The sequence below is a fragment of the Rattus norvegicus genome, chromosome 3 (assembly GCF_021556685.1).
Source record: "Rattus norvegicus strain SHRSP/BbbUtx chromosome 3, alternate assembly SHRSP_T2T, whole genome shotgun sequence".
In the NCBI taxonomy this organism is placed as follows: domain Eukaryota; kingdom Metazoa; phylum Chordata; class Mammalia; order Rodentia; family Muridae; genus Rattus; species Rattus norvegicus.
In genome coordinates, this window is record NC_141536.1 from 6,403,336 (window position 1) to 6,416,132 (window position 12,797).

General features: G+C 53.5%; 1 protein-coding gene across 12 annotated transcripts in view; it reads right to left on the reverse strand.

The window, feature by feature from the left end:
* Cacna1b (calcium voltage-gated channel subunit alpha1 B) overlaps positions 1 to 10,142 on the reverse strand; it is a 165,444-nt gene extending 155,302 nt beyond the window's left edge. For all 12 annotated transcript variants that reach the window (XR_015682123.1, XM_087649864.1, XM_087649855.1 and 9 more), the window contains 3 exon segments: positions 9,735 to 10,142; positions 8,748 to 8,853; positions 5,222 to 5,361 (listed from right to left, as the gene is read on the reverse strand). Coding sequence is in view for 11 of the 12 variants with exons in the window: in XM_087649864.1 (XP_087505990.1) it covers positions 5,222 to 5,361; positions 8,748 to 8,853; positions 9,735 to 10,018 (530 nt within the window). In the remaining variant the exon portion in view is untranslated.
* Between the last annotated feature and the right edge of the window lie 2,655 nt (positions 10,143 to 12,797).

Below are 12,797 nucleotides of genomic sequence, written 5' to 3' on the forward strand. Positions count from 1 at the left end.
CTCCTGACACCGGTGACAGACAGTACTCTGCATTCAGCTACTTTGAGCTTCCCTCTGTCCAAGGGCAAATGGACAGTTTGTTTTATGTATCCAGACAAACATGGCCTGCAGAAGGGCAAGAATCTATTCGGTCACCTCTGTGTCCCAGGAGACCTAAACAGGGGGGAAGGCGAGAGGTGTCTCCAGCAAATACCTTCCAGGTGACCAAGCAAGGCAATGGCACAGTGAAGAGGAAGGTCCAGGAGGGACAGGCTGGGGCACAGGGTTGGGAAGCTCAAATGCCCCCTTGCTCACCTGCTCTCCCTCTCTCCATCCCCCATCTTTGCTGTGCCCTAAATCCTACATCTGTCTCCTGTATCTCACCCCTCACCTTCACACATGTTAGCTGAAGCTCTTGCTTCCAAATTCAGCGGGAACAGTCTGAAGTCACCGACCACCCCTGTCCACCTCGGCACAGCGTCTTCGGCCGCTGGACACTCATTTCCACTGGACAGACCAATACGTTGACCAGGGACCTGGACATGTCTTCACTCAAACTCCAGGGCTGGCCTTCTCCAACTGCGTCAATTTCCCCTGGACCTTCCCACCAATGCTCAGGTAAGCTGTGGGCCACCTAACGCAACACTCTGGGCCTCCACGCCCTGACCACATTTATTTACCTCTCCTGTTTTGCTATAAAGCACCCTATAAACATGACCCTTATTATTACTAACAAGTTCCACCACACGGCCCCCATGGCCAGCAGGCTCACTCCTCCACACACTTAATGCACTTCAGGCCATACCGCACACTTCCCCTGCAACCTCTGCTTTGTGGTCCAGAGCATGCTCTTTCTGAATTCCTCTCTGTACACAAGTGCTCCCCTAGATCTCCATCACCTCCTAGCCCAGGAAGCCCAAAGCTACGGGCACCAGGGTGCAGTCCGAGACGGCTTCTCTCTTCCCTGGGGATCCGTCGGCTGTCCGCTGCGCTCTTGGTCAGGATGTTAGCCACAGCTCTTCCCAGAGACCAAGTAGCTTACACCCTGAAGCCTTGAGGCTCACTTGTGCCCTCCCACACCCGAAGCCTTCCCTGACTGCTGACACACACACACACAAAGCCGTCCTATGTACTCCTTACCCACTTTCCCACCATGACCAAGGTTATTCAGTGCCTCCTGGACACGCTGAGTTGGCCATGCCAAGAAGCACCAGTAGCTACAGTCTGGGAGGTGGAAGACCCAAGCCAGTAATGCAGCACATCTAAGCACCATTCAGGTGTGAGACTACATATGCTGACAAGAAATAGGCTGGGCAAGATGCCTGGCCTCTGCTCACAGGAAGGGGTTCCGCAGCTCTGTCCCTGTGCTCACACCATCTGGAAACACTGAGCGCATAGGTGATTAATGGCTGATAATGGATTAATGAGCAGTGTCAGCAGAAGGAAGATCAAATGTTCGAGGAAATGAATGGCGAACGGCTGGACATAGTGCGGATGGGCACAGGGTGGACAGGCTGAACGGTAGCAGGGCATGGCTTTCAGGTGACCTCTGGCTGAGCTGGGATGGTGGCTCTTTCTGTCCACTTCCAACTAAGGTCAAAATAGGGCAATTCTGGGTCCTGCTCATCCTACTATGCAGAAAGACGTGTCCTTAGAAAAGAAGGTGGGCGTGGAGGCCCGTCCCTTCCCTTCAATCAGCCATAGGACCAGGAAGGGAACCATTCCCTCCCCTAGTAGTAAAAGATTTAGGCCTTCGTCCCACCCCACCAAGGGACAAGAGTCTGGGTGGTAATCCAAGAGCTGGTCCAATGAGAAACAGGACTCCTAACTGAGAGGCCAGAATCTCTGAGAACAGGACCATATCCCACAAGCCAGCCTCAATGCCTAGAAGCTTCCAACATCTCTCAGAATCCCCAGAGTCCCAGAGGCATCCCTGGGACTTAAAACCATATCCTATCTATGCCCCCAGAGCAGCCAGTACCCAGCATACCTAGCCGATCACAGCCCTTGCACCATATACATTGGTACAGACAACAAGACACCTGAGAGGAAGGAAGATGGGAGCAGGCCCCAGCCTTGGCTTCTCTGGGGTTCGGGGGGTAAGGGGTACAACTCCCTACCCTACCACTGCCCAGGCACCGCACAACCTCCACCAACATCAGGAGAAGAGAGACCCCTGCTGGCCACTGGGGATATGCCTGGCTTCACTAGGCAACAGGCCACGGTGCTGTCTGCCTTTCCCCTCTGGAATTCTAGCCTTCTAAGCACCAATTAAACAAAGCCTAATTAAAACAACAAAATAACAAGAAAGTGCCACACCTCCATATATACCCTGCTATAGGGACCTCAGCTCAGGAGGGTTAGAGATGGGTTCTTCCCTGGGTTTCCCACCAAAACCTCCCACAAACACAGGCACAATATCCTACAGGAGCATCAGAGCAGCTTCTAGTTTGGCTCTGGTCCCGCAATATAGACCTCCATGACCCTTCCTCCTGGGGAGGTGGGGGGGCAAAACTTGGCACTATCTCAAGGAATTCCATGCAAAGGGAGAAGCCTCAAACCAGGACAGCAGAGCCAGCTTTCTTGCCAAGGCAGAGGGCAGAGGGCAGAGGGCAGAGGGCAGAGGGCAGAGGGCAGAGGGCAGAGGGCAGAGGGCAGAGGGCAGAGGAATGGAACACAAGGCTGAGATGAGATAGGTGACCCAGGAGAGTGAAGGAAGCAGAAGAGGAGAGAAGAGGAAGGATGAGAAGAGGAGAGGAGAGGAGAGGAGAGGAGAGGAGGGGAGAGGAGGGAAGAGGAGAGGAGGGGAGGGGAGGGGAGGTGAGAGGAGAGGAGAGGAGGGGAGGGGAGAGGAGAGAAGAGGAGGGAAGGGAAGGGAAGGGAAGAGAAGAGAAGAGGAGAGGAGAGGAGAGGAGAGGAGAGGAGAGGAGAGGAGGGGAGGGGAGGGGAGGGGAGGGGAGGGAAGGGAAGGGAAGAGGAGAGGAGAGGAGAGGACAGAGGAGAGGAGAGGAGAGGAGGGGAGGGGAGGGGAGGGAAGGGAAGGGAAGAGGAGAGGAGAGGAGGGGAGGGGAGGGGAGGGAAGGGAAGGGAAGGGAAGGGAAGAGGAGAGAGGACTGCTGTGTAAGAGACAAAATAAACAGAAAATGGAGAGGGGGATCTCCAAGACCAGAGTAAGACAGTCCTGCTTTCCTTTTGGGGGCCCTAGCATTTTTGCTCAAGCATTCACAGGAAGGTTAGCATTCCTGTCTGAAACCATCCAGCACTGGACTGTGTCCCCCACTCCCAGGCCTCTCGTAGGTTCAGAGTCCTGGACCATCTAGGGTCCTATAGGCAAGGGTTGCATGGGGAACTCTGGTGTCCCTCCTGACCTCCTGTCTCCAGGCAGCCTAAACCTGGGTAGAAGATTCGAGTAGCAGGGTCAAGCATCCATTGGCAGCCTCTCCCCTCAGTACTCATTAGTTTGGCCACCACACACTGCACCCTCCTAGATGCCTGCCTAACACAAGCTCAGGGGACACTCTGAAAAATAAGACGCCATCTTGTCTTCAGGGACTTGATCTCAAGGGAAGAGAGCTGTAAACAGCTGTAGTTGCTCCTGGATGCCCCAGGTAGTAACCCTGGATGTGGGGAACACCCAACTCACAGGGGCCACACTGTTCACCAATCCCAAGTGACTCTTCACTTAGGTCATCAGTGGAAAGCAAGTCTCCACAGAAGTGTAGAGGGCTTTCGATGAACGCCATGTCAACGCGTGCTTGCTTTGGAACGAGCAATCCACAGAAGTGTGCAAAGATCACCATAACACGAGAGGCACTGAGGCCACCAACATATTAAATTCCCTGGGCATACCAGACAGTTCTAGGGGACAAACCTCCCTGCCCCAACCTCAGCATTACAAATGTCCTCACAGCAGAAGCTGCAGTGCAAAGATAGCGAAAGCAGACCCCGTGTCTCTGTGCACCTTACTTATGAGCCCCGAGGTCACTACCTGACTTCCTTTATTCCTCAAAAACCGGGACCCACGGTGGCTGAAGCCCCACACCCAGGCTTCCCAGTCACCTCTTTCCTGCTCATCAACTGCCCAACCCCTCCCACACACACCCACCTACACCAGGCCTCCATGGAAGTCAGGGGTCAGCAGGGATGGAACCATCTCGTTTAAAAAGTGCTCCCGCCTATTGTGGGCTAGCTCCCTGAGTCCCAATCTGGGCACTAAGTCTCCAAGCACAAGGCACGAGGGAAGATGACACTGCCATCCCTAGACAGGACGGAGCCTCTGGGGAAGCCACGGGCTCTATTCGAGCAGCCATCATGTCAACCACAGCCTCTGTTCCCAGCACAGCAGCTCCAGAGTCCTCAACCTCCACAGAAAGAAAAACAGAAGAAAGATGTGCAGCACCCACTGGGCAGAAAAATCAACTCAGGTGGCTTGGGGACGGAGCACACACTGGCTTCCTGAGCTCCTGGCCAATGGCGAGTTTTGTTTTGGTCGCTATAAGGAAGTGCTGGCATGAAGAAGCAGTGAGCATACATTGTGACTAAACACACTGGGGACACGGGGACTGGAGAGATGGGTCAGCAATTAAGAGCCCTGGTTTGGTTTCCAGCACACACATGGTAACTCCAGTTCCAGAGAACCTCATGCTCTCTTCTGACCTCCGAGGGCACCAGACACGTGTGGTGCCCATACGCATATGCAAGCAAAAACACTCACTCATTAAATAAATCAAAACCAGAGCATTACCAGAGGAAGAACCAGGAACATGTACTCGGCCTCACACAGTAGGACAGAACAGAGCTATGGGGAAGATATCCCAGCTACCTCCTCAGACAGAAAGTGGCTCAGACTCCACATGCTCCTCCAGGATCAGGGATAGGTAAAAGCTTTCCTCACAGAAGCCCCTCACTTGCCAGTCACCCCATCCACAGTGCCCAGTGACCACCTTGCTTTTAGGGTCTGTAAGCAAGTGCCACCAGGTAGGCTACTAGGAGTGAGCCCTTTGGGAAAACACATTACAAACACAAACATGGCCCTCATAGCAGAAGCTCTGGCGAGCAGATGGGAACAGAAGCCGATGTCACCTGAGTAGGGAGAAGCAATCCCCCTTACCCAGGAGTACATTCAGAGACCACCTTACTTCGTGCTCTACAGTCAGGGCACTGGGTAGCAACACCATTTCTGCCACCTCCACCCTACAGCAGGGCAGCATACACACAAGTGACCCAGCCTTGGCCCACCTACCCTGTGAGGACCACCACGAAGTCCATGACGTTCCAGCCATTCCGGAGGTAGGAGCCTTTGTGGAACACGAAGCCCAGAGCTATGATCTTGATGCCCGCCTCGAAGCAAAAGATGCCGATGAAGTAAGGTTCCGTGTCATCCTGAGGAGGAGCACAGGACAGCGTTCACCTCTGTCCCCTCAGAAAAGCGGCTTGGCAGCAGTTCCTGCCTCATGACCATACCTACTACCCCAAGGTTAACCCTGCCAGGCACCCCAGAGACTTCCCCAGCAAGCAGTGCTCCCACTAGCCTGAGTGTGCTCATCTGAGTGGCTCAGAGTATGACCTGTTATTTGCTGGCATGGCAAAAGTGTCCTGATTATGTCTGAGTCCTTAGGCCTCTACTCTGTGACCCAGCTTCTGCTCCACTCACAGGTTACCCAGGACCATCCTGCTGGAATCATGGGGCAGACTTTACTGAAGGGGGTTTTAAAAAAAAGTAGTGATGTTACTCTTCGGGGATGCCTTTAAATCAAATTCTTGTATTAACTCTAGCAACCCTTTCTATACAATGAAGTCTTCCCATCCTCAGAGCACAGAGCACAGAGACAGAGGCACAAAGAGGAAGTAACAGGGCAGAGAGCACAGATAAACACAGCAGTCATCTCGCACGGCCACTATGCCAGCTTACCCAGAAAGCCTGACATTCTTAGACTTTGCTTTGGGACTCATTCACACATGCAGTGCACATAGACCAGCAGAACATGCAAATTCTGACAGGGGAAAAAGAGGAAGGAAAATCTCCAGCATTAAGGAGACTATAGTGATGGCATCTGCGGAGACCAGAGGGCAGACATGAGACTAGAAGGTGCAACCCCAGGAACCCAGATGGACCAAGGCTCAGGGAACCTCATCAAAGGTATGGCAGCAAAGGTTTCTAGGGCTAGAGTCTAAGGAAAGATTATTGTTGGAGAAAACAATGGGACCAAAGGAATGAAGACAGAAACTCTAGTAAGATCCCTCTGTCTGCTTCTTTGCCAAAACTTGCAAGATAGGATGTTGGGATGTTACATGCACCATGTGTAAGGGGAGGAGAGCAGACAGCTTTAGGGAGCTGGACATGGAGGATTAGCATGATTCAGTTGCTACACTCTGGAGTAGCAACTTTTTTTTAATATTTTATTTATTTAATGAATATGAATACATTGTAGCTGTCTTGAGATACACCAGAGTCTGTTACAGATGGTTGTGAGCCACCATGTGGTTGCTGGGAATTGAACTCAGGACCTCTGGAAGAGCAGTCGGTGCTCTTAACCGCTGAGCCATCCCTCCAGCCCCTGGAGTAGCAAGTTTAAATGGAGGAAGAAATGAGGAGGAAGCGCCCAGCTTCCAGAGTCCACTCACATAAGGATTGGCCCCTAGGACCAGCTCCAGCAAAAACTGCTTCTCAGAGCCACTATGCCCCATGAAGAAAGACTGGGCATGTGGCCTAGTGGTCCAAAGAGCTGCCGATGAGATGGGGCCACTAAGTTCTTCAGCAGGTCTTTCTCCAAGAAGTCTGGCCCTCGAGGGCCCCATGCCTGCCGATGCCTATGCTTGCCCTTTGTGTCTTCCTGCAGGGAGCCCAGCCGTGAGCTGGAGTAAAGGCCACCCACGGCCCTGAAGCTTGGAACAGGAGGTGGCTATGAATAGGAGTGAGTGTGTGAGCGGAAGCTACATCTGAGGGCCCGGTGACTGAGCATCCATGATGACCCAGTGTTTCTGTCCTGCCAGGTCGACTCATGACAGGAAGGAGGTTCTTAAAAGGGATGCGACAACCGTTCTTGGCCTCGAGGTATCTGGTCTGGTTTAAATAGAAGGGTCTTATTCTTCAAGAGGAGGGGCTGCTGACACCAAAGAAGGAGCTGACCTTAGAAGGTCTTCACAGAAGGTTCCTGGTCAGAAAAGAGAAGGGCAACCAGCAACAAAGCCCCATCCTAGGTTCTTCTGCCCAGCTCCTATAAGCCAGACCCATGACTGAAGCCGATGGGGGTGGAAGATGGCTTGGGAGCCACTGGACTGCAAGTTTGAGGCTTCGGCAGGTATAGAGAAAAGTTAGCATAAAGCAGAGTCCCAGAGATAAGGAAGCCCCACCCCAAGCGAGGCTGGAAACACTGAGGTGTCCTCACACCACTCAGTCCCTACCTGCTACCTAGTTCCAGTCTCCAAACCCATCTCTCTTGTTCATCCTAACAGCCCCTAAGGACTGGGCATACGAGCAAAACTGGGGTTAGCAGAGAGCTTTCTGGCTTGCCAGGATAGGTCCAAAGCAGGAGTATACTGTTTGTTCTTCCAAGAGCTGAGCCACTAAAATTACATCTTTCCATTCCCACCATCACCAAACCATGCAAACCTGAGATACTAACTCAGGTACTCAGAAAACTGCACACCGGACTGATCCGTAAAAGGATGCCTACATTCATGACCTCCTTGCGCTGACCTAGGTCTATCCTATGACCCTCTTGGCCATACCTGCCAGAGTTCCCTAGAGACTTGGTCACTACCTGTGGCCTGGCATTGGTGATACTCAACCCAATGAACCTCCAAGTTCACTCTGTTTTCTGGCCTCTGGAATATATGCTCACCACAAGGATAGCACAGGCTGAAGACCTACTCTGCCAGAAGCCCAAAGGAACACAAGCACTATTGGGCATGTCCACAAGTGCCCGGGAACCATTTCTTACCCTCTACCTTGAAAATCTGACTGAACACACATTCCTTCCCAGCTTACACCCTAATCCCACTCAGCCTTCTTGAGTCCTCCAGGAAAGTCCTCAACGCCAAGGAGCCATTGGTTCTTCTTGATGTCCACCTACTCATACTCTTCCAAACTACAGGAGAGGGTGGGAAGAGAGGCCATACCACTGTGCCAGAGTCTCACAGTCACACCAAGCACATGCTAGGTCCAGGCAAAGGAGCGGCAGGAAAGAGCTGTGGCTGATGCTGTGCCCTCACCTGTGAAGTGGCGCTACCCCTCAAACCTCCAGAGACCAGAAGGCTGGCCTTCATTCCTGCCTCTTGCTACAGAAGAGTCATAATCCCAATAATATGGCCCCTGATCTCCAAAGTGGACACCACTGGATTCTAGGAAACTCTTGGCAGGACACTAGAGGAAAATATGGATTCAGAACATTTGGGAAGAAGTGCTTCCTTAGGAGCATGGCGGGAAAGGTAGTCAGCTGGCCACGGGACTAACCCATAAAGCCTGGCATTCTTGTTCTCTTCAAGAGAAATGGCCCTCTCTCATTCTAGGTCTAGAAATCAAGGCCAGCATAGCGTGCCCAGATGAACCATCTGGAGAGCAGGGGCAGCTAAAGAAACAAGACAAGCCAGCTGGTGGGTCCCTGGTCTTTCATCAAGCTCAACTGGCCACCCCAGCTTCCTGGCACTGGAGGCAGAGTCAAAGGGCCCTCAGATGAGGATAGGACCCTACCTGCCTAGCTCAGGCACAGCAGACGACCTGCCACCACCCCCACCTTTCAGGCCCCAGACCCTCAGCCAGCACTCACCAGTCGTTCAGACATGGGAGTCTTGTCCCCATCAGGGAGGTGCTGCTCCAGGGCCAGGACAATACAGTTGGCGATGATGGTGGCCAGGATCATATATTCGAAGGGCGTGTGTGGGTTAAGGACTGGCTAGGAGGCGCTACGGAGGTAGTGAAGAGGACAGCGCAGTGCAGCAGCTGAGTTCTGCTGGCCGACACCCACCACCTTCCCGCGGATCAGGGCTAGTCTTCCCAGCTCCCCGCCCTAGTTCTGGGGGCAGCCAAGAGGCGGGGCCTCTGCAGTTGCCCAGCCCCTCGTTAGTTCGGAAGCCGTCAGCACCACGGACAGCGCTGCCTTACCTAGCCCGCCAGCGCCACCGGGGAACCCTCCAAACGCCCCCCAAAGCAATAGAAGCGGGCCCTGCGCAGGCGCACACCCTACCTAAAGGCAGCCACAAGTATCTACACCCGCACGTGAACATAATGTACCAAGAATGCCTATCACACGCACGCGCAGCACCGGCTCGTGGATGCCCGCACACAAACGCAGGCACTTGCAGTCAGCACGCGCTCAGACCTGCAACCACACAGCACTTATACCTGCATAGACTCGGATTCGCCCTCCCGTGTCCTCCAGGCCAGCCGCACGTTGTATGCCCCAAGCTGGCTGCCCAAGACCAAGTGCACGAAGGGACAAGTCTCAGGTCAAGGGGCTCCGCCCAGAGTGCACCTGGTCCGCCGTGGCCTCCACGACCACACACGCGCACACCCAAACCACGCACACACGCACTTGGAGACCGCCCCAGAAGCCCCGCCCCGTTCCTCCTCGCTGGGCCGTGGGGTCCGCGACGCGTCTCTCCCAGGTCGCACCCCCTCCCAGCACCAGAAAGATGGCCACTGGCGCCGCCGCCCAGGCCACAGCCGCCCCTCCTGGACCCGCCGCGCGGACACCGACGTCGCCCCGGCCCCTGACCTCCTCCGGTTCCCGCCCGGCCAGGCCCCCGTAGGATATGGCCATTCGGTGATGCGCTTAGCATATTTGCGGACGACGTTGTCCTCGCTGAAGACGAAGAGCGAGCGGTTGACGGTGAAGCAGTTCTGCTTGACTGGGATGGGGTTGTACAGGGCCATGGTCCGTGCGCGTTGCGCAATGGACTGCTTGTACAGGACCCGCTGGCCCGGCGGCAGACCCCCCTGGCCCGGGCCACCGGCCCCGCCGGCCCCGCCGCCCCGAGCCCGCTCCCCGCCGCCGGTGCCCCCATAGCGGCCGCCTAGCTCGTCCCCGAAGCGGACCATGACTCCCGGGCGCCGCGCGCATCCCCGGCTCCGCGGCCCGGCACCGAGGGCGCGGCGCGCCAGGGGCTCCTAACCTAGCCGCAGCGAGCTGTCTGGACCTCGCCCGCCAGCTGCTACCGCACCCGAGCCGCGGCCCCACACCACGCCCTATAAGGGGTCGGTCACGCGGCCGAGCCCAGCCAATCCGCGTCAGTCCCACCCCCGAACTCCACAGACCCCGCCCCCGCGGCCGCCCCCGCCGGAGTCCGCGGCGGTCCTCGGGGAACGCCGAGTTGCTTGCGTGAGCCCAGCTTTAGGCAGCGTGAGCCTCTGCGTGCCCCCGGGGCACCGCCCAAAGCCTTGGCGGAGTCTGGTTCCCCAGCTCAACAGCCTGAGAGGTCCCCGGGTGCCCTCGCGCTCCTCGAACCCGAACAGACCCTCCCCCGTGGGGAGATGTCTGTGGCATCCAGAAGCCCGCAGCCTAGGTTCTCATTGGCGTCCACACCCCTGTCCTGCGGAGGCCATGTCGTCAGCCACTCCCTCTCGCTGCTGGCCATCAGAAGCCGAGGCTATCGTCGCCCTTCCATTTTTTTTTTTTTTTTTAAATATCCTTACATGCCCTGCTTTGAAATCCCTGGCCCCTGAGGGTTTTGCAGTGGACCCTGTCAAGAGTTCTAAATGCTGCTGTTTATATACCAGTCTCTAAGGCGCTCCAAGATCTCAGTTCAGACAATCCTTGCTCTGCCATTTCATTCTATAACATTAAGACAGAGCCTTCGTGGTGCACCTGTTTGCCACGCCCAAGGCTCCACTTTTATCGAGCTGACATTTGGTAGAAGCATCATTTAGCTATATAGCACTTGATGAGTGATAGTAGGCTCCGTGAGTACACAGGGTGGCTCGTGGGTCTTAACAGCATTCAGATTGACATCTTCCCAAATCACACTTGAATGGCAGAGGAGAAAGGGTCCTCTTCACTCCTGTAGGAGATAAACAAAGACAGGTCACAGTGCTGTGAGGAGAGTGGAAGGTCTTTCTGCCCTGTTGTGACTTGGATCCGAAGTGTTACTCCCAAAACTAGTATGTTGAAGACCTGGTCCCCACTGAAGCAGTAATCAGAAATGAGTGAGGGTTTGGGGGTCACGAGAGGGCTCTGACTTCATGAATGGATTAATCCGCTGATGATTCATAAGTTAATGGACTGCTGGGAGGCTGTGGAAAGGAGACGTGAGACCTGGCTGAGAGGAGTGGGTACTTGAGGGGCAGCTGCGGGAGGCTATGTGGGTCTACAGTATCTTCCTCTGTGTCTCTCTTTCTCCTATCTCCTTTCCTCCCTCCTCCTCTCCACTTCCCCATCCCTTCTGGCCGCATACTCTGACTCCCCAAAGGTTCAAAACAATGGTTCCACAACAGCCACGGGCTGAAACCTCTGAAACGGTAACAAAACCACACCCTTCCTTCACCCCTTAATTGTTCTTAGTGAATAAAAGCTGATCCTCGCATGCGCCCAGGGAGTTAATGCGAAGTGAGGCAAACAAAACCAAACCTAGAGGACACTGTCCACTTCCGGAAGTGGGGTGCTCTCCTTGCTGGCACCTGACACATGATTCCACTGGCTACACAAAGAGCATAGGCTGCAGGAAACGTCACATGGGCCACTTAGGCAAGCAGAGGCAAGCAGCAGGTTTAATGTCATGTAATTAAAAAAGTAAAAAGTCTGCTTTAGGGCAGCAATCTTTACCTCCTTTCTTTCCATGGTCACTGTATAATTTTTTTTGTTTTAATGCTTATTACCTAATGACTCACAATCAAGCATGGGTATAAAAGACACCTATTTTTAAAATCACTTTATTATAACCTATTATAATGATTTTGTTCAGAAACTCTTAAACTTTTGGGGTTTTTTCCACTTTAACACATTCATTTGGTTTTTTAAGATTTATTTTTGATAGATTGGAGAGATAGCTGAGGTTAAAAGCACTGGCTGTTCTTCCAAAGGACGGGAGTTGAATTCCCAGCACATGTGGCAGCTCACAGTGTCTGTAACTCTGGTCCCAGGGGATCCAATGCCCTCTTTCAAGCCGCCAAGGGCACTGCATGCAAATAGAACACAAACACGAATTCAAGCAGACGCTCAGACACATGAAGTAAAATAAATTCTCAAGAAATGTAAAGCTAGAATTTTTAAAAATATTTTTGAGGTTGGATGTGATGGCACACTCCTTTAATACCAGCACTTGGGTGGCAGAGGCAGACAGATCTCTGTGAGTTTAAGTCGAACCACCTCTGCCGCCTCCTCCTCCTCCTCCTCCTCCTCCTCTTCCTCCCCTCCTCCTCCTCCTCTTCTTTCTCCGCATTCATGTTCAACCTTGTCTACACAGCAAGTTCCAGACCAACCAGAGCTAAATAGTAAGACCCTGTCTTTTTAAAAAGTAAATGACTTTTATTTTTAATTGTATGGTATGTGTGTGTCTGCATAGATCCCATGGCCCTAGATCTAGACCCACAAGCGGTACACTGTGGCTCTTCCCCAGCCCACTTATTGACTTCCTCACATCATCAATTACCTATCTCTCCAGAAAAGCTAAACATCATTGAGTAGCTGGCATCTGGTGGCGTTATGTAATCATTTCATCCAGATAGAAATATTCTTTCCAGCAGAGAAGCTCTTTAAGCAGGAAGATTAAACAACTAGAAATAGCTTCAGGAAGTCCCTGAAACTGACCAGATTCACTGGGCTTCCTGTCAGAGTATGCAATAAAGATAGCTGAGAGTCACTCTCAGACAAGACAAGCTACAA